Source organism: Coregonus clupeaformis, chromosome 34 (assembly GCF_020615455.1).
Source record: "Coregonus clupeaformis isolate EN_2021a chromosome 34, ASM2061545v1, whole genome shotgun sequence".
Classification (NCBI taxonomy): Eukaryota; Metazoa; Chordata; class Actinopteri; order Salmoniformes; family Salmonidae; genus Coregonus; species Coregonus clupeaformis.
Window position 1 is genome coordinate 37,388,136 of NC_059225.1, and position 19,302 is coordinate 37,407,437.

At 44.3% G+C, this 19,302-nt stretch overlaps 1 protein-coding gene across 1 annotated transcript in view; it reads right to left on the minus strand.

Annotated features, from left to right (window-relative positions):
* The window catches only part of adck1 (aarF domain containing kinase 1), a 181,007-nt gene that overhangs the window by 15,984 nt on the left and 145,721 nt on the right, over positions 1-19,302 (minus strand). Inside the window, exon 8 of the mRNA XM_041848296.2 lies at positions 15,136-15,285. Within this exon, the coding sequence (XP_041704230.2) occupies positions 15,136-15,285 (150 nt within the window). The remainder of the gene's footprint in view (positions 1-15,135; positions 15,286-19,302) is intronic.

Below are 19,302 nucleotides of genomic sequence, written 5' to 3' on the forward strand. Positions count from 1 at the left end.
AGCAGAGATTACAGCCTCAACTCTTCTTGGGTATGACGCTACAAGCTTGGCACACCTGTATTTGGGGAGTTTCTCACACTCTTCTCTGCAGATCCTCTCAAGCTCTGTCAGGTTGGATGGGGAATGTCGCTGCACAGCTATTTTCAGGTCTCTCCAGAGATGTTAGATCGGGTTAAAGTCTGGGCTCTGGCTGGGCCACTGAAGGACATTCAGACACTTGTCCCGAAGCCACTCCTGCATTGTCTTGGCTGTGTGCTTAGGGTTGTTGCCCTGTTGGAAGGTGAACCATCGCCCCAGTCTGAGGTCCTGAGCGCTCTGGAGCAGGTTTTCATCAAGGATCTCTCTGTAATTTGCTCCGCTCATCTTTCCCTCGATCCTGACTAGTCTCCCTGCTGCTGAAAAACAGTCCCACAGCATGATGCTGCCACCACCATGCTTCACCGTAGGGATGGTGCCAGGTTTCCTCCAGAAGTTACGCTTGGCATTCAGGCCAAAGAGTTCAATCTTGGTTTCATCAGACCAGAGAATCTTGTTTCTCATGATCTGATTCCTTTAGGTGCCTTTTGGCAAACTCCAAGCGGGCTGTCATGCGTAATTTACTGAGGAGTGGCTTCCGTCTGGCCACTCTTCCATAAAGGCCTGATTGGTGGAGTGCTGCAGAGATGGTTGTCCTTCTGGAAGGTTCTCCCATCTCCACAGAGGAACTCTGGAGCTCTGTCAGTGACTATCAGGTTCTTGGTCACCTCCCTGACAAAGGCCCTTCATCCCTGATGGCTCAGTTTGGCCGGGCAGCCAGCTCTAGGAAGAGTCTTGGAGGCCACTGTGTTCTTGGGGCCTTACAATGCTGCAGACATTTTTTGGTACCCTTACCCAGATCTGTGCCTTGACACAATCCTGTCTCGGAGCTCTACGGACAATTCCTTCGACCTCGTGGCTTGGTTTTTGCTCTGACATGCACTGTCAACTGTGGGACCTTATATACAGTGAGGGAAAAAAGTATTTGATCCCCTTCTGATTTTGTACGTTTGCCAGAAAAATCCAGAAAAACACTTAAAATGTTATAAATTGATTTGCATTTTAAATGGGGGAAATAAGTATTTGACCCCCTCTCAATCAGAAAGATTTCTGGCTCCCAGGTGTCTTTTATACAGGTAACGACCTGAGATTAGGAGCACACTCTTAAAGGGAGTGCTCCTAATCTCAGCTTGTTACCTGTATAAAAGACACCTGTCCACAGAAGCAATCAATCAATCAGATTCCAAACTCTCCACCATGGCAAAGACCAAAGTGCTCTCCAAGGATGTCAGGGACAAGATTATAGACCTACACAAGGCTGGAATGGGCTACAAGACCATCGCCAAGCAGCTTGGTGAGAAGGTGACAACAGTTGGTGCGATTATTCGCAAATGGAAGAAACACAAAAGACCTGTCAATCTCCCTCGGCCTGGGGTTCCATGCAAGATCTCACCTCGTGGAGTTGCAATGATCATGAGAACGGTGAGGACTGAAATCCTGCAGCACCCGCAAGGTCCCCCTGCTCAAGAAAGCACATATACAGGCCCGTCTGAAGTTTGCCAATGAACATCTGAATGATTCAGAGGAGAACTGGGTGAAAGTGTTGTGGTCAGATGAGACCAAAATTGAGCTCTTTGGCATCAACTCAACTCGCCGTGTTTGGAGGAGGAGGAATACTACCTATGACCCCAATAACACCATCCCCACCGTCAAACATTGAGGTGGAAACATTATGCTTTGGGGGTGTTTTTCTGCTAAGGGGACAGGACAACTTCACCGCATCAAAGGGAGGATGGACGGGGCCATGTACCGTCAAATCTTGGGTGAGAACCTCCTTCACTCAGCCAGGGCATTGAAAATGGGTTGTGGATGGGTATTCCAGCATGACAATGACCCAAAACACACGGCCAAGGCAACAAAGGAGTGGCTCAAGAAGAAGCACATTAAGGTCCTGGAGTGGCCTAGCCAGTCTCCAGACCTTAATCCCATAGAAAATCTGTGGAGGGCGCTGAAGGTTTGAGTTGCCAAACGTCAGCCTCGAAACCTTAATGACTTGGAGAAGATCTGCAAAGAGGAGTGAAACAAAATCCCTCCTGAGATGTGTGCAAACCTGGTGGCCAACTACAAGAAACGCCTGACCTCTGTGATTGCCAACAAGTGTTTTGCCACCAAGTACTAAATCATGTTTTGCAGAGGGGTCAAATACTTATTTCCCTCATTAAAATGCAAATCAATTTATAACATTTTTGACATGCGTTTTTTTCTGGATTTTTTGTTGTTATTCTGTCTCTCACTGTTCAAATAAACCTACCATTAAAATTATAGACTGATCATTTCTTTGTCAGTGGGCAAACGTACAAAATCAGCAGGGGATCAAATACTTTTTTCCCCTCACTGTAGACAGATGTGTGCCTTTCCTGTCAATGTCCAATCAATTGAATTTACCACAGGTGGACACCAATCAAGTTGTAGAAACATCTCAAGGATGATCAATGGAAACACTATGCACCTGAGCTCAACTTCGAGTCTCATAGCAAAGGATCTGAATACTTATGTAAATAAGGTATCTATTGTTTTTTGTTAATACGTAAACTGTTTTTGCTTTGTCATTATGAGGTATTGCGTGTAGATTGATAATACAGTGCCCTCCACAATTATTGGCACCCCTGTTTAAGATGTGGTCGAGGACTTCCAAAAATTCTCCTTTTTTTTTAAACAACATAGAACCCAAATGCAAAAAAATAGAAAAATCCAACCTTTTATTTAAGTACATTACTTTGGTGTAAAATAAAAAAATCACACATTTAGAAAAAAAAATACTTGAAATCATGTGTCCCACAATTATTGGCACCCCTGATGTTAATACTTTGTACAACCCCCTTTTGCCAACAAGACAGCACTTAATCTCCTCCTATAACATTTCACAAGATTGGAGAAGACAGAGAGAGGGATCTTTGACCATTCTTCTTTGCACAATCTTTCTAGATCATCCAGTGTCCTGGGTCCTCTCTTATGCACTCTCCTCTTTAGCTCACCCCACAGGTTTTCGATTGGGTTGAGGTCTGGGGACTGAGATGGCCATGGGAGGACCTTGAGTTTGTGACTGCTGAACCATTTTTGTGTAGATTTTGCCACATGTTTTGGATCATTATCCTGCTGAAAGACCCAATGACGACCCATCTTCAGCTTTCTGGCAGAGGCCATCAGGTTTTTATTTAAAATGTCCTGGTAGTTCAAAGCGTTCATAATGCCATGCACCCTAACAAGGTTCCCAGGGCCTTTGGAAGAGAAACAGGCCCACAGCATCACAGATCCTCCACCATACTTCACGGTGGGCATGAGGTGCTTTTCGGCATACTCATCTTTTGTTTTACGCCAGACCCACTTAGTTGCCAAAAAGCTCAATCTTAGTCTCATCTGACCAAAGCACACGATCCCAGTTGAAGTCCCAGTGCCGCTTAGCAAACTCCAGACGTTTACGTTTGTGAGTGTTAGTGAGAAAAGGCTTTTTCCTTGCATGCCTCCCAAACAGCTTGTTGGCATGTAGAGAGCGTCTGATGGTTGTTTTGGAGACTTTGTGACCCCAAGATGCCACTCTTTGATGCAATTCTGTGACAGTGAGCTTAGGACTTTTTTTTTACTTCTCTTACCATCCTCCTCACTGTGCGTTGTGGCAAGATAAACTTGGGACCTCTTCCAGCCTTGTTTGTCACTGTTCCAGTTGTTTTAAACTTCTTAATGATTCCTCTGACTGTAGATACGGGCAAGTTAAGGCGAGTGGCTATTTTCTTGTAGCCATTGCCTGACTTATGAAGGTCGACACAAATCTGCCTTACTTGAATGGTGTGTTCTCTTGTCTTTGCCATGTTGACAAATGGGTAAGATAATTAGGCCTCTGTGTCACGTCATATTTATACCCCAGGGAAACAGGAAGTCATGAATGACTAATTAAAAGTTCCTAGATACCCTGACCAACTTTAGCAACTACAGAAAAATATATTTTTTTAAAAATCAATTAAAATTTTCAGCGGAATTGTTAGGGGTGCAAATAATTGTGGGACACATGATTTCAAGTTAATTTTTTTCTAAATGTGTGATTTTTTTTTTTACCACCAAAGTCATGTACTTAAATAAAAGGTTGGATTTTTCTCTTTTTTTGCATTTGGGTTCTATGTTGTTTAAAAAAATGAGAATTTTTGGAAGTCCTCGACCACATCTTAAACAGGGGTGCCAATAATAGTGGAGGGCACTGTATATATATACAGTACCAGTCAAAAGTTTGGACACCTACTCATTCCAGGGTTTTTCTTTCTTTATTACTATTTTCTACATTGTAGAATAATAGTGAAAACATCAAAACTATCAAATAACACATATGGAATCATGTAGTACCCAAAAAAGTATTAAACAAATGAAAATACACTACCGTTCAAAAGTTTGGGGTCACTTAAACATTTCTTTGTTTTCCATGCAAACATACATGAAATGAGTTTGAATAGGAAATATAGCAAAATTAATAGGAAATGTAGTTATTGACAAGGTTAGAAATAATGATTTTTAATTGAAATAATAATTGTGTCCTTCAAACTTTGCTTTCGTCAAAGAATCCTCCATTTGCAGCAATTACAGCCTTGCAGACCTTTGGCATTCTAGTTGTCAATTTATTGAGGTAATCTGAAGAGATTTCACCCCATGCTTTCTGAAGCACCTCCCACAAGTTGGATTGGCTTGATGGGCACTTCTTATGTACCATACGGTCAAGCTGCTCCCACAACAGCTCAATAGGGTTGAGATCCGGTGACTGTGCTGGCCACTCCATTATAGACAGAATACCAGCTGACTGCTTCTTCCCTAAATAGTTATTGTATAGTTTGTAGCTGTGCTTTGGGTCATTTTCCTGTTGTAGGAGGAAATTGGCTCCAATCAAGCGCCATCCACAGGGTATGGCATGGCGTTGCAAAATTGAGTGATAGCCTTTCTTCTTCAAGATCCCTTTTACCCTGTACAAACCTCCCACTTTACCGCCACCAAAGCACCCTCAGACCATCACATTGCCTCCACCATGCTTGACAGATGGCATCAAGCACTCCCCCAGCATCTTTCCATTTGTTCTGCGTCTCAAAAATGTTCTTCTTTGTGATCCGAACACCTCAAACTTCGATTTGTCTGACCATAACACTTTTTTACAATCTTCCTCTGTGTTCTTTTGCCCATCTTAATCTTTTTATTGGCCAGTCTGAGATATTGCATTTTCTTTGCAACTCTACCTAGAAGGTCAGCATCCCGGAGTCGCCTCTTCACTGTTGACGTTGAGACTAGTGCTTTGCGGGTACTATCTAATTAAGCTGCCAGTTGAGGACCTGTGAGGCGTCTGTTTCTCAAACTAGACACTCATGTATTTGTCCTCTTGCTCAGTTGTGCGCCTCCCACTCCTCTTTCTATTCTGGTTAGAGCCAGTTTACGCTGTTCTGTCAAGGGAGTAGTACACAGCGTTGTACGAGATCTTCAGTTTCTTGGCAATTTCTCGAATGGAATAGCCTTCATTTCTCAGAACAGGAATAGACTGACGAGTTTCAGAAGAAAGTTATTTGTTTCTGGCCATTTTGATTCTGTAATCGAACCCACAATTGCTGATGCTCCAGATACTAAACTATTCTCAAGAAGGCCAGTTTTATTGCTTCTTTAATCAGCACATTTTTCAGCTGTGCCAGCATAATTGCAAAAGGGTTTTCTAATGATCAATTAGACTTTTAAAATGATAAACTTGGATTAGCAAACACAACGTGCCATTGGAACACAGGACTGATTGTTGCTGATAAATGGGCCTCTGTACGCCTATGTAGATATTCCATAAAAAAATCAGCCGTTTCCAGCTACAATAGCCATTTACAACATTAACAATGTCTACACTGTATTTCTGATCAATTTGATGTTATTTTAATGGACAAAAAAATTGCTTTTCTTCCGAAAACAAGGACATTTCTAAGTGACCCCAAACTTTTGAACGGTAGTGTATATTTTATATTTCAGATTCTTCAAATAGCCACCCTTTGCCTTGATGACAGCTTTGCACACTATTGGCATTCTCTCAACCAGCTTCATGAGGTAGTCACCTGGAATGCATTTCAATTAACAGGTGTGCCTTCTTAAAAGTTAATTTGTGGAATTTCTTCCTTCTTAATGCGTTTGAGCCAATCAGTTGTGATGTGACAAGGTGGGGGGGTATACAGAAGATAGCCCTATTTGGTAAAATAAAAGTCCATATTATAGCAAGAACAGCTCAAATAAGCAAAGAGAAACGACAGTCCATCATTACTTTAAAACATGAAGGTCAGTCATGTCAAGAACTTTGAAAGTTTATTCAAGTGCAGTCGCAAAAACCATCAAGCGCTATGATGAAACTGGCTCTTAAGAGGACCGTGACAGGAATGGAAGACCCAGAGTTACCTCTGCTGCAGGGGACAAGTTCATTAGATATACCAGCCTCAGAAATTGCAGCCCAAATAAATGCTTCAGAGTTCAAGTAACAGACACATCTCAACATCAACTGTTCAGAGGGGACTGTGTGAATCAGGCCTTCATATTTGAATTGCTGCAAAGAAACCAGTACTAAAGGACACCAATAATAATAAGAGACTTACCTGGGCCAAGATCCACGAGCAATGGACATTAGACCAGTGGAAATTTGTCCATTGGTGTGGAGTCCAAATTTGAGATTTTTTATTCAACCACCGTGTCTTTGTGAGACGCGGTGTGAATGAACGGATGATCTCCGCATGTGCATTTCACACCGTAAAGGAGGAGGTCGTCGGGTAAGCTTGGCGTCGGGTAAGCTTGGCTTTATACATAGCTTGGGCTTTGTCGAGTAAGGCTTAAACTATGTATTTAGATTGTAGTTAGGTATTGTAGGTAGGTATCGTGGGTTGTTGTATGTAATTATTGTAGGTTAGTATTGTATTCGGCTGTGCCGGGTGTAGCACGAAGCTAGCTAGCTAGCTAACTCACCACCTGGACTAGCTGGCGAGTAGCTATTAGCAACGGTATAGTTGTTTCACGCCTGAGAGTGCCTGTAATTACGCCAGCTGGCTGCCTACAACAATTACATACAATAATTGCCTACCATTCAGCTGTTTTCTAACCTCATTGTCTGAACCGTTAACGTTAGGTAGCAACTGTGCTTGAAATTTAGCTAGCTTGTTGCTACCTGGATAGCTACTAGTAAACAATAGCTGGAACGACCGAGCGAACAGACGCGAACTGGCTGAGTCAATTCAGTGGCTAGCTTTGCACTTGGCTAGCTAACAGTAGCTGCTAGGGGTAAGTCATAACCTACACTTGTGTTTTGTTTTTTACATATTGATAGCCCGAGTCGTTCAAGGAATTCGGGACATGGGTGACTAGTTAACGTTAGTTTGGCTCTCTCTGTGTGTTCGTGCCGTGAAAGGAGAGGTTCTTCTTTGTCTGAAAGCAATGGCTAGCTAGTTTGCTAACTATTCTAGCTAACTAACTGGCTGAATAAGTTGACGACGGACTCGCTCAAGCTGTCGGGACTAACCCACAACGTTAGACACGGACGATCTGCTTGCGTGTTGATACACTGGTGGTTTGTTGTGGCTGAGTATTGGCGCTAAACCGTGTTGTTGGAGACCGGCATGCTAGCTGGCTGTGGCGTCTTATGACGAGGTGCCCGGACGTTTTTCACGGAATAATACTGCACCTAGTTAGCTAGCTGAATAAACTAAGTTAGTCTATTCCTAGAAAACATTGAACCGCTGTAGTTTACAACAATTATAGTTTCTGAGGTGGAAGTTGGGAGAGTTATATTTGGGAGTTGTGGTGAGGGAGGCCCCGCTCTCTCCTTTCCCAGATGTTTAGTTCATTTCATTCCGATCTCCTCTGCATTATTGTAGCCATCTGCTGCAGCCTGTCAACTATGCCTCTGCCTATCCCTGTTCTCTCCTCTCCGCACAGGCTACACAAACGCCTCACACCGCGTGGCTGCTGCCTCTCTAACCTGGTGGTCCCTGCACGCACGACCCACGTGGAGTTCCAGGTCTCAGGCAGCCTCTGGAACTGCCGTTCTGCTGCCAACAAGGCAGAGTTCATCTCAGCCTATGCTACCCTCCAGTCCCTCGACTTCTTGGCGCTGACGGAAACATGGATTACCACTGAAAACACTGCTACTCCTGCTGCTCTCTCCTCGTCTGACCATGTGTTCTCGCATACCCCGAGAGCATCTGGTCAGCGGGGTGGTGGCACAGGAATCCTCATCTCTCCCAAGTGGACATTCTCAATTTTTCCCCTGACCCATCTGTCTATCTCCTCATTTGAATTCCATGCTGTCACAGTCACTAGCCCATTTAAGCTTAATATCCTTGTCATCTATCGCCCTCCAGGTTCCCTTGGAGAGTTCATCAATGAGCTTGACAAGTTCCTTTCCTGAGGATGGCTCACCCCTCACAGTTCTGGGGGATTTCAACCTCCCTACGTCTACATTTGACTCATTTCTCTCTGCCTCCTTCTTTCCACTCCTCTCCTCTTTTGACCTCACCCTCTCACCGTCCCCCCCTACTCACAAGGCAGGCAATACGCTTGACCTCATCTTTACTAGATGCTGTTGTTCTACTAATCTCACTGCAACTCCCCTCCAAGTCTCCGACCACTACTTTGTATCCTTTTCTCTCTCCCTCTCCTCCAACACTACTCACTCTGCCCCTACACAGATGGTAATGCGCCGTCGCAACTTTCGCTCTCTCTCTCCCGCTACTCTCTCCTCTTCCATCCTATCATCACTTCCCTCTGCTCAATCCTTCTCCCTCCAATCTCCTGATTCTGCCTCCTCAACCCTCCTCTCCTCCCTTTCTGCATCCTTTGACTCTCTATGTCCCCTATCCTCCCGGCCGGCTCGGTCCTCCCCTCCAGCTCCGTGGCTTGATGACTCATTGCGAGCTCACAGAACAGAGCTCCGGGCAGCTGAGCGGAAATGGAAGAAAACTAGACTCCCTGCGGACCTGGCATCTTTTCACTCCCTCCTCTCTACATTTTCTTCATCTGTTTCTGCTGCTAAGGCCACTTTCTACCACTCTAAATTCCAAACATCTGCCTCTAACCCTAGGAAGCTCTTTACCACATTCTCCTCCCTGCTGAATCCTCTCCGGCGCGGCTCACTCTTGGATTGCGTCCTACCTGACCGGTCGCTCCTACCAAGTGGCGTTGCGAGAAGCTGTCTCCGCACCACGTGCTCTCACCACTGGTGTCCTCCAGGGCTCAGTTCTAGGCCCTCTCCTATTCTCGCTATACACCAAGTCACTTGGCTCTGTCATATCCTCACATGGCCTCTCCTATCATTGCTACGCTGACGACACACAACTAATCTTCTCCTTTCCCCCTTCTGATAACCAGGTGGCGAATCGCATCTCTGCATGTCTGGCAGACATATCAGTATGGATGACGGATCACCACCTCAAGCTGAACCCTGGCAAGACGGAGCTGCTCTTCCTCCCGGGGAAGGACTGCCTGTTCCATGATCTCGCCATCACGGTTGACAACTCCGTTGTGTCCTCCTCCCAGAGTGCGAAGAGCCTTGGTGTGACCCTGGACAACACCCTGTCGTTCTCCGCTAACATCAAGGCGGTGACCCGATCCTGTAGGTTCATGCTCTACAACATTCGGAGAGTACGACCCTGCCTTACACAGGAAGCGGCACAGGTCCTAATTCAGGCACTTGTCATCTCCCGTCTGGATTACTGCAACTCGCTGTTGGCTGGGCTCTCTGCCTGTGCCATTAAACCCCTACAACTCATCCAGAATGCCGCAGCCCGTCTGGTGTTCAACCTTCCCAAGTTCTCTCACGTCACCCTGCTCCTCCGCACACTCCACTGGCTTCCAGTTGAAGCTCGCATCTGCTACAAGACCATGATGCTTGCCTACGGAGCTGTAAGGGGAACGGCACCTCCGTACCTTAAGGCTCTGATCAGTCCCTACACCCAAACGAGGGCACTGCGTTAATCCACCTCTGGCCTGCTGGCTCCCCTACCTCTGCGGAAGCATAGTTCCCGCTCAGCCCAGTCAAAACTGTCCGCTGCTCTGGCACCCCAATGGTGGAACAAGCTCCCTCACGACGCCAGGACAGCGGAGTCACTCACCACCTTCCGGAGACATTTGAAACCCCACCTCTTTAAGGAATACCTGGGATAGGATAAAGTAATCCTTCTACCCCCAAAAAAAACAAAAAAAAAAAAAAAAGTGGTTATAAAAAAAAAAAGGTGGTGTAAAGTGGTTATCCCACTGGCTATAAGGTGAATGCACCTATTTGTAAGTCGCTCTGGATAAGAGCGTCTGCTAAATGACGTAAATGTAAATGTAAATGTGTTATGGTGTGGGGGTGCTTTGCTGGTGACACTGTCTGTGATTTCTTTACAATTCAAGGCACACTTACCCAGCATGGCTACCACAGCATTCTACAGCGATACGTCATCCCATCTGGTTTGGGCTTAGTGGGACAATCATTTGTTTTTCAATAGGACAATGACCCAACACACCTCCAGGCTGTGTAATGGCTATTTTACCAAGAAGGAGAGTGATGGAGTGCTGCATCAGATGACCTGGCCTCCACAATCCCCCGATCTCAACACAATTGAGATGGTTTGGGATGAGTCGGACCGCAGAGTGAAGGAAAAGCAGCCAACAAGTGCTCAGCATATGTCGGAAAAGCATTCCAGGTGAAGCTGGTTGAGAGAATGCCAAGAGTGTGCAAAGCTGTCATCAAGGCAAAGGGTGGCTATTTGAAGAACCTCAAATATAAAACATATTTTGATTTCTTTAATACTTTTTTGGTTACTACATGATACCATATGTGTTATTTCATAGTTTTGATGTCTTCACTATTCTACAATGTAGAAAACAGAAAAATTAAAGAAAACCCTTGAATGAGTAGGTGTGTCCAAACTTTGACTGGTACTGTATATATCTTTTAATCCATTTTAGAATAAGGCTGTAACGTAACAAAATGTGGAAAAAGGGAAGGGGTCTGAATACTTTCCGAATGCACTGTATATATATATAAGTGATAATGTGTGAGTATGTGTGTATGTGCATGTGCGCACGACAAGAGCGTCCTGATACATTAACCACACACTCTTCTCCGCTGTTTTTACAGAGTAAAAAGCTCAGCCAATCCCCATCAAAGGAACACTTGCTCATTAGCATACCAATGAAGCACTGCAGCACTTTATGAGACTACCACATGATTAACACACAAACACACACACACACCATTAACATGGAGGTAGCGTGTAACATGGAAAAATTGCCCCCAATAGAAATAACAAACAAAGCGGAGAATTAACATTCTGTCCAAAGCCAGGCTCAGATCTCAACTCATTCCTGCTAAATTGGTTCCATTATGGTCAAAGGAAGGAAGAGAGAAGAGTAGGTTCTCTCTCATTCTATTTCACTCTCTCTTTCTTGTTCATCCTTTCATAAGCCATCATCAGATGCGCATATTCATCACCAAATGATCTTCATGATTGCATTTACAACCACTACATCTACCATCCAGGGATTAGAGGCCCAGGGATTTGTATGCATGGTGCACCTGTGTGTGTGTGTGTGTGTGTGTGTGTGTGTGTGACTGTCAAACACTCTGATGGATTTGTCTGATGGTGAAGCACATCTTTGCAGTTTATTGAAAAGCTTTTAGTCTGCTCTAGCGTGAATGCATGTCAGTCGGTGCCGTTTAAGATGAGGGAGGATGTTTTTTCTTTTTTTATGAGCATGGGCTTATTTCTATTACAGCATATTGGATGACTGTCATTCATATTCCATTCACCCAGCTCAACGTCAATAGGTTTAGGCTACTTACTACATGATACTCAAATGTTCCTCATAACTATCACAAGGTTGCTACAACCTAGCCTAAGAATGAAAGTTTATAACATAGGCGCACAGGTTGAGAGAAACATTTGCATAATCAAGGTGACAGACAGTGACACATTCAATATCGCCTTGCACATTCTTGCCTGCACCTTGCTGATCTAAGGTGTAATCATTAGTTCAACAGTTGCAAACAAGAGTTTCTATTGGACAAATTCAGGTATGTTCATCCCCGTTTGCTTCCATTTAAGAAACATTTTTCAACTGAATCGGCGGAATGAATACAACCCTATCACCCGCAAACACAGTTCACTTTCATAGCAGCCACATAAAAACAGCTTGATCACTTTGTTCGTTGTATAATTCCTTCTCGCATCTACGCGCACTCATCCTCTCACCTTTTCCTTTCGCTTGTGGACTTCATTGCACAACATAACAGCTGCCTGACCAGGCGAAAAACCTTTCCAAACCAAACCTTCATAGCATAACCGCTAAACACAGCCTACATCGTTGTTACCATTTTAGCTAACGTCATAGTCAACATACAGTGAGGGAAAAAAGTATTTGATCCCCTGCTGATTTTGTCCGTTTGCCCACTTACAAAGAAATGATCTGTCTATAATTTTAATGGTAGGTTTATTTGTACAGTGAGAGACAGAATAACAACAAAAAAAATCAGAATAACGCATGTCAAAAATGTTATAAATTGATTTGCATTTTAATGAGGGAAATAAGTATTTGACCCCCTCTCAATCAGAAAGATTTCTGGCTTCCAGGTGTCTTTTATACAGGTAACGATCTGAGATTAGGAGCACACTCTTAAAGGCAGTGCTCCTAATCTCAGCTTGTTACCTGTATATAAGACACCTGTCTACAGAAGCAATCAATCAATCAGATTCCAAACTCTCCACCATGGCCAAGACCAAAGAGCTCTCCAAGGATGTCAGGGACAAGATTGTAGACCTACACAAGGCTGGAATGGGCTACAAGACCATCGCCAAGCAGCTTGGTGAGAAGGTGACAACAGTTGGTGCGATTATTTGCAAAAGGAAGAAACACAAAATAACTGTCAATCTCCCTCGGCCTGGGGCTCCATGCAAGATCTCACCTTGTGGAGTTCCAATGATCATGAGAACGGTGTGGAATCAGCCCAGAACTACACGGGAGGATCTTGTCAATGATCTCAAGGCAGCTGGGACCATAGTCACCAAGAAAACAATTGGTAACACACTACGCCGTGAAGGACTGAAATCCTGCAGCGCCCGCAAGGTCCCCCTGCTCAAGAAAGCACATATAGAGGGCCGTCTGAAGTTTGCCAATGAACATCTGAATGATTCAGAGGAGAACTGGGTGAAAGTGTTGTGGTCAGATGAGACCAAAATGGAGCTCTTTGGCATCAACTCAAATCGCCGTGTTTGGAGGAGGAGGAATGCTGCCTATGATCCCAAGAACACCATCTCCACCGTCAAACATGGAGGTGGAAACATTATGCTTTGGGGGTGTTTTTCTGCTAAGGGGACAGGACAACTTCACTGCATCAAAGGAACGATGGACGGGGCCATGTACCGTCAAATCTTGGGTGAGAACCTCCTTCCCTCAGCCAGGGCATTGAAAATGGGTCGTGGATGGGTATTCCAGCATGACAATGACCCAAAACACACGGCCAAGGCAACAAAGGATTGGCTCAAGAAGAGGCACATTAAGGTCCTGGAGTGGCCTAGCCAGCCTCCAGACCTTAATCCCATAGAAAATCTGTGGAGGGAGCTGAAGGTTCGAGTTGCCAAACGTCAGCCTCGAAACCTTAATGACTTGTAGAAGATCTGCAAAGTGGAGTGGAACAGAATCCCTCCTGAGATGTGTGCAAACCTGGTGGCCAACTACAAGAAACGTCTGAACTCTGTGATTGCCAACAAGGGTTTTGTCACCAAGTACTAAGTCATGTTATTCAGAGGGGTCAAATACTTATTTCCCTAATTAAAATGCGATCAATTTTACATGCGTTTTTCTGGATTTTTTTGTTGTTATTCTGTCTCTCACTGTTCAATTAAACCTACCATTAAAATTATAGACTGATCATGTCTTTGTCAGTGGGCAAACGTACAAAATCAGCAGGGGATCAAATACTTTTTTCCCCTCACTGTAGCTACTAGGGCCCTGGTAGCAATAAATTAATCAAACAAAAAGCTTACATTGACTTGGAAGAGTTCCAGTGTTGGATAGCCATAGCCAGCAAGCTAACACAGCATCCCTCCCTGTTCGAGTAGGCTAAACTAGCTAGCTCCATTTGCTAGGTAAGTAAGTGAAAAAAATATGAAATATCTCACTCTCTTGCTCTCTGTTCCACTCTCATCCTTCATTTTTGAAGAATATATTTGTTCAAAACTGTGCAACTATTGTCTTTCTCTCTCTTTGTGTCAACTACTCACCACGTGTTATGCACTGCAGTGCTAGCTAGCTGTAGCTTATGCTTTCAGTACTAGATTAATTATCTGATCCTTTAATTGGGTGGACAACATGTCAGTTCATGCTGCAAAAGCTCTGATTGGTTGGAGGACGTCCTCCAGAAGTTGTCATAATTACTGTTTAAGTCTATGGAAAGGGGTGAGAACCATGAGCCTCCTAGGTTTTGTATTGAAGTCAATGCACCCAGAAGAGGACGGAAACTAGCTGTCCTTCGGCTACATCATGATGCTACCCCAGAGAGTGCTGTTGAGGCTATTGTAGACCTTCATTGCAAAACAGTGTTTTGATTCATGATTTGGTGACATGTGAATATATTTAGTGTAGTTTTATCTAAAAAGGATAACTTTTATAATGTTTCACTATTTAAATTTTTATGAAATTCACTGAGTATGGTCCTCCCCTTCCTCCTCTGAGGAGACTCCACTGGTCAGTGTGTGTGAGCACGTTCATGACTGCGCTTATCTCTGTTTGCGTGTGTATGTCTATACTGTTGACCCAGGGTGTCGGGTAAAAAATTTGGTGTAATATGTGATGAATGGTGTTCTTCCAGGTTCCTCCGTCGGCCTGGCTAGAACCTGAAATGCCTTATCTGATATAGGGCCTTATCCTGTAACAAAATATACACCCTCCACACAAACACACACAGACTCTCTCACACACACACATGCACACTCACCCATTCCCCCCCTCCCCTCCACACACACACAAACTCTCACCCACCAACCCTATTTTCGCACGCATACACACCTCTCACACACACACACCCCCCCTCCCCTTTCTTACCTGATACAGGCCGTGGTCCAGTAAGACAATCTCAGTCTTCTTGGTGTTGGGACACCTCCTCACCAACACGTTGCCTGGGTGGGGGTCACAGTGGACGAAGCCCTGCACAAATATCATCTCACTGTACATCTTCCCCAAGTTCTGAGAAATCTGGAGGGATGGAGGGAGGGAGATGATAAGTGTGGTGCAAGAGATAGCGTGTTTGTGTGCGTTTCCATTCTGCAATACACTATAGCTAACCTACAGTGGGGGAAAAAAGTATTTAGTCAGCCACCAATTATGCAAGTTCTTCCACTTAAAAAGATGAGAGAGGCCTGTAATTTTCATCATAGGTACACGTCAACTATGACAGACAAATTGAGAATTTTTTTCTCCAGAAAATCACATTGAAGGATTTTTAATGAATTTATTTGCAAATTATGGTGGAAAATAAGTATTTGGTCACCTACAAACAAGCAAGATTTCTGGCTCTCACAGACCTGTAACTTCTTCTTTAAGAGGCTCCTCTGTCCTCCACTCGTTATCTGTATTCATCGCACCTGTTTGAACTTGTTATCAGTATAAAAGACACCTGTCCACAACCTCAAACAGTCACACTCCAAACTCCACTATGGCCAAGACCAAAGAGCTGTCAAAGGACTCCAGAAACAAAATTGTAGACCTGAACCAGGCTGGGAAGACTGAATCTGCAATAGGTAAGCAGCTTGGTTTGAAGAAATCAACTGTGGGAGCAATTATTAGGAAATGGAAGACATACAAGACCACTGATAATCTCCCTCGATCTGGGGCTCCATGCAAGATCTCACAAGAACGGTGAGCAAAAATCCCAGAACCACACGGGGGGACCTAGTGAATGACCTGCAGAGAGCTGGGACCAAAGTAACAAAGCCTACCATCAGTAACACACTACGCCGCCAGGGACTCAAATCCTGCAGTGCCAGACGTGTCCCCCTGCTTAAGACAGTACATGTCCAGGCCCGTCTGAAGTTTGCTAGAGTGCATTTGGATGATCCAGAAGAGGATTGGGAGAATGTCATATGGTCCGATGAAACCAAAATAGAACTTTTTGGTAAAAACTCAACTCGTCGTGTTTGGAGGACAAAGAATGCTGAGTTGCATCCAAAGAACACCATACCTACTGTGAAGCATGGGGGTGGAAACATCATGCTTTGGGGCTGTTTTTCTGCAAAGGGACCAGGACGACTGATCCGTGTAAAGGAAAGAATGAATGGGGCCATGTACCGTGATATTTTGAGTGAAAACCTCCTTCCATCAGCAAGGGCATTGAAGATGAAACGTGGCTGGGTCTTTCAGCATGACAATGATCCCAAACACACCGCCCGGGCAACGAAGGAGTGGCTTCGTAAGAAGCATTTCAAGGTCCTGGAGTGGCCTAGCCAGTCTCCAGATCTCAACCCCATAGAAAATCTTTGGAGGGAGTTGAAAGTCTGTGTTGCCCAGCGACAGCCCCAAAACATCACTGCTCTAGAGGAGATCTGCATGGAGGAATGGGCCAAAATACCAGCAACAGTGTGTGAAAACCTTGTGAAGACTTACAGAAAACTTTTGACCTGTGTCATTGCCAACAAAGGGTATTTAACAAAGTATTGAGAAACTTTGGTTATTGACCAAATACTTATTTTCCACCATAATTTGCAAATAAGTGGGAGAACTTGCACAATTGGTGGCTGACTAAATACTTTTTTCCCCCACTGTATATCATCAGCATTATAAAAATAAAAAATAAAAAGACTATCTGTATATGTATGATGGGCTGGTATAGATTGGGCATTTCACTTTATTTCTATTCGGTATCTTAACATTTCTATAGCATACAAGACGATAACAGATATACAGAGCCAGACAGGTTTATAAATCCTACACAATCATTCCATTCGTTTTCTGTTCAGTTGTGATATGGATCTACACAGAGCAACGCAATCTTGAAAAAGTAGGGAAGACACAGCAGCCTGCAGCAATGCCACTTTTACAATGAGGCTGCACAGTTTGACCTGCATCCTGTACAACCAAATACATAGCCAAATATGCACCCAATAACACACCACACACAGGTGTCTGTTTGAGACAATCAGTCCGGGGGGCTGTGTGTGTGTTGCAGAGATGAGTCACAGCATATTGAGTCACTGCGTGGTGATGTGTGTGTGACAGTCTCACAGAGGAGAAGCAGGGCACGGGGTGTCAATCAAAACTACCAGACAAAACATTCAACAAGAAAAGAAACAATCACTTCCATCTCTGACTCACTGTGTAGTTACGTTGTCAAGAGCTTGATTATTGGAGAGAAGGCGGATGAGAGGGTGTGTTTGTTAACACACGTGTTTGGGAAGGACAGAAGTAAACATGAAAAAGTACACAATTTCAAAAGCCTTAACCCACTTTACCCAGCCAAGGGAACCCCATGAAGTGGTCCTCGTCTTTGGGCTAAGTCGACTGACGTCAGAACCCCCACTAGGCCTCACACAGCCTGGGCCTTTCCTGACCAGTGTATGTTTGTGTGTATTATGTACAATGACACATCTTTAGGATGCAGCTCGTAAGGAGCGCATTACCATCACCCTCAGGCAGATAGATATGTGTTCTCTCTCTCCCTCTCCCCCTCTCCATTTACTCCTGAGGTGTTAAAGCCTGGTTTCTCTCTAGGTTTCTTCCAATGTTCCTGCCTTTTTAAGAGCTTTCCTAGCCAATGTGCTTCTACATCTGCATTGAATGCTCTTCGGGGTTTCAGGCTGGGTATCTGTATAGCACTTTGTGACATCTGCTGTTGTAAAATGGGCTTTATAAAAAAAAAAAAATGGCTTGATTGATTTGAAGGGAACAACGGCAGGCAATGGAATTTGATACCTGCAACCCTCCTGTTGCCGGCTCACTTCCCGCCAGATCAGACCTGGGATTTTAACTGCTAGGCTATCTGCCGCCCCTCTCGAAATCACACTTTTCAACACAATCTGATGTTAAGTCCACAACAATGTTTATACACCGAGTGTACAAAACATTAACAACATCTGCTCTTTCCATGACATAGGCTGACCAGGTGAAAGCTATGATCCCTTATCGATGTCACTTGTTAAATCCACTCTAATCAATGTAGATGAAGGGGAGGAGACAGGTTAAAGAAGGATTTTTAAGCCTTGAGACATGGATTGTGTATGTGTGCCATTCAGACGGTGAATGGACAAGACAAGTGCCTTTGAACAGGGCATGGTAGTAGGTGAGAGGCGCACCGGTTTGTGTCAAGAACTGCAACGCTGCAGGGTTTTTCACGCTCAATAGTTTCCCCTGTGTATCAAGAATGGTCCACCCCCCAAAGGACATCCAGCCAACTTGACAACTGTGGGAAGCAGCGGAGTCAACATTGGCCAGCGTCCTTGTGGAACACTTTTGACACCTTGTAGAGTCCATGCCCCATTGACTCGGTACTGGTAATCCCTGTACATATGTTATTGTTATTCACTGTGTATTTATTCCTCGTGTCACTTTTTTTTTCTTTATCTTTAACTCTGCATTGATGGAAAAGGACCCGTAAGTAGGCATTTCACTGTTAGTCTACACCTGTTGTTTACAAGGCATGTGACAAATACAATTCTATTTGATACCACATCTGGAGAGCACTTTTGAGGTCTGGGTAAAATCTAATACATTTGGATTTTGAGTGTAGTTGCCCTTTAGTTCAAGTGCACATAGTGTTAATGTAGCGCACGTGATAGAGTTTGCAAAATGAATGCCCACTGTTATTTGGGAAAGCCATTTAGTTGATTTCCAAACATGACACATTTGATAGAAAAACCGAAAGTAACTAATTCTAATACCAGGCTGTTTTTCACGTTATAGTATCAAAAAAGTACAGACGTTTCGGTACACCATGCAACACTAGCCCCTACTCAGTACAGAAAGAGGGGGAGGGAGACAGTAGGAGAGACAGCAGCATCTACAAAAATGTGTAATTGATTAAAGGGCATGTCCATGGAGTACAAAATGAGTTTACAGAGCAGTGCCAAGAGTCCCCTCTGCTCACCTTACTCGCCCTCTCCCTCTCTGTAATTCACTTATTTTCCCATCATGCCAGAGCGGGAGAGAGAGAATATGAGGTGTCTGTGAGCTGACAAGTGTCTTGTCATTGGGCAGAATACAAAAGAGAGATAAGCACAT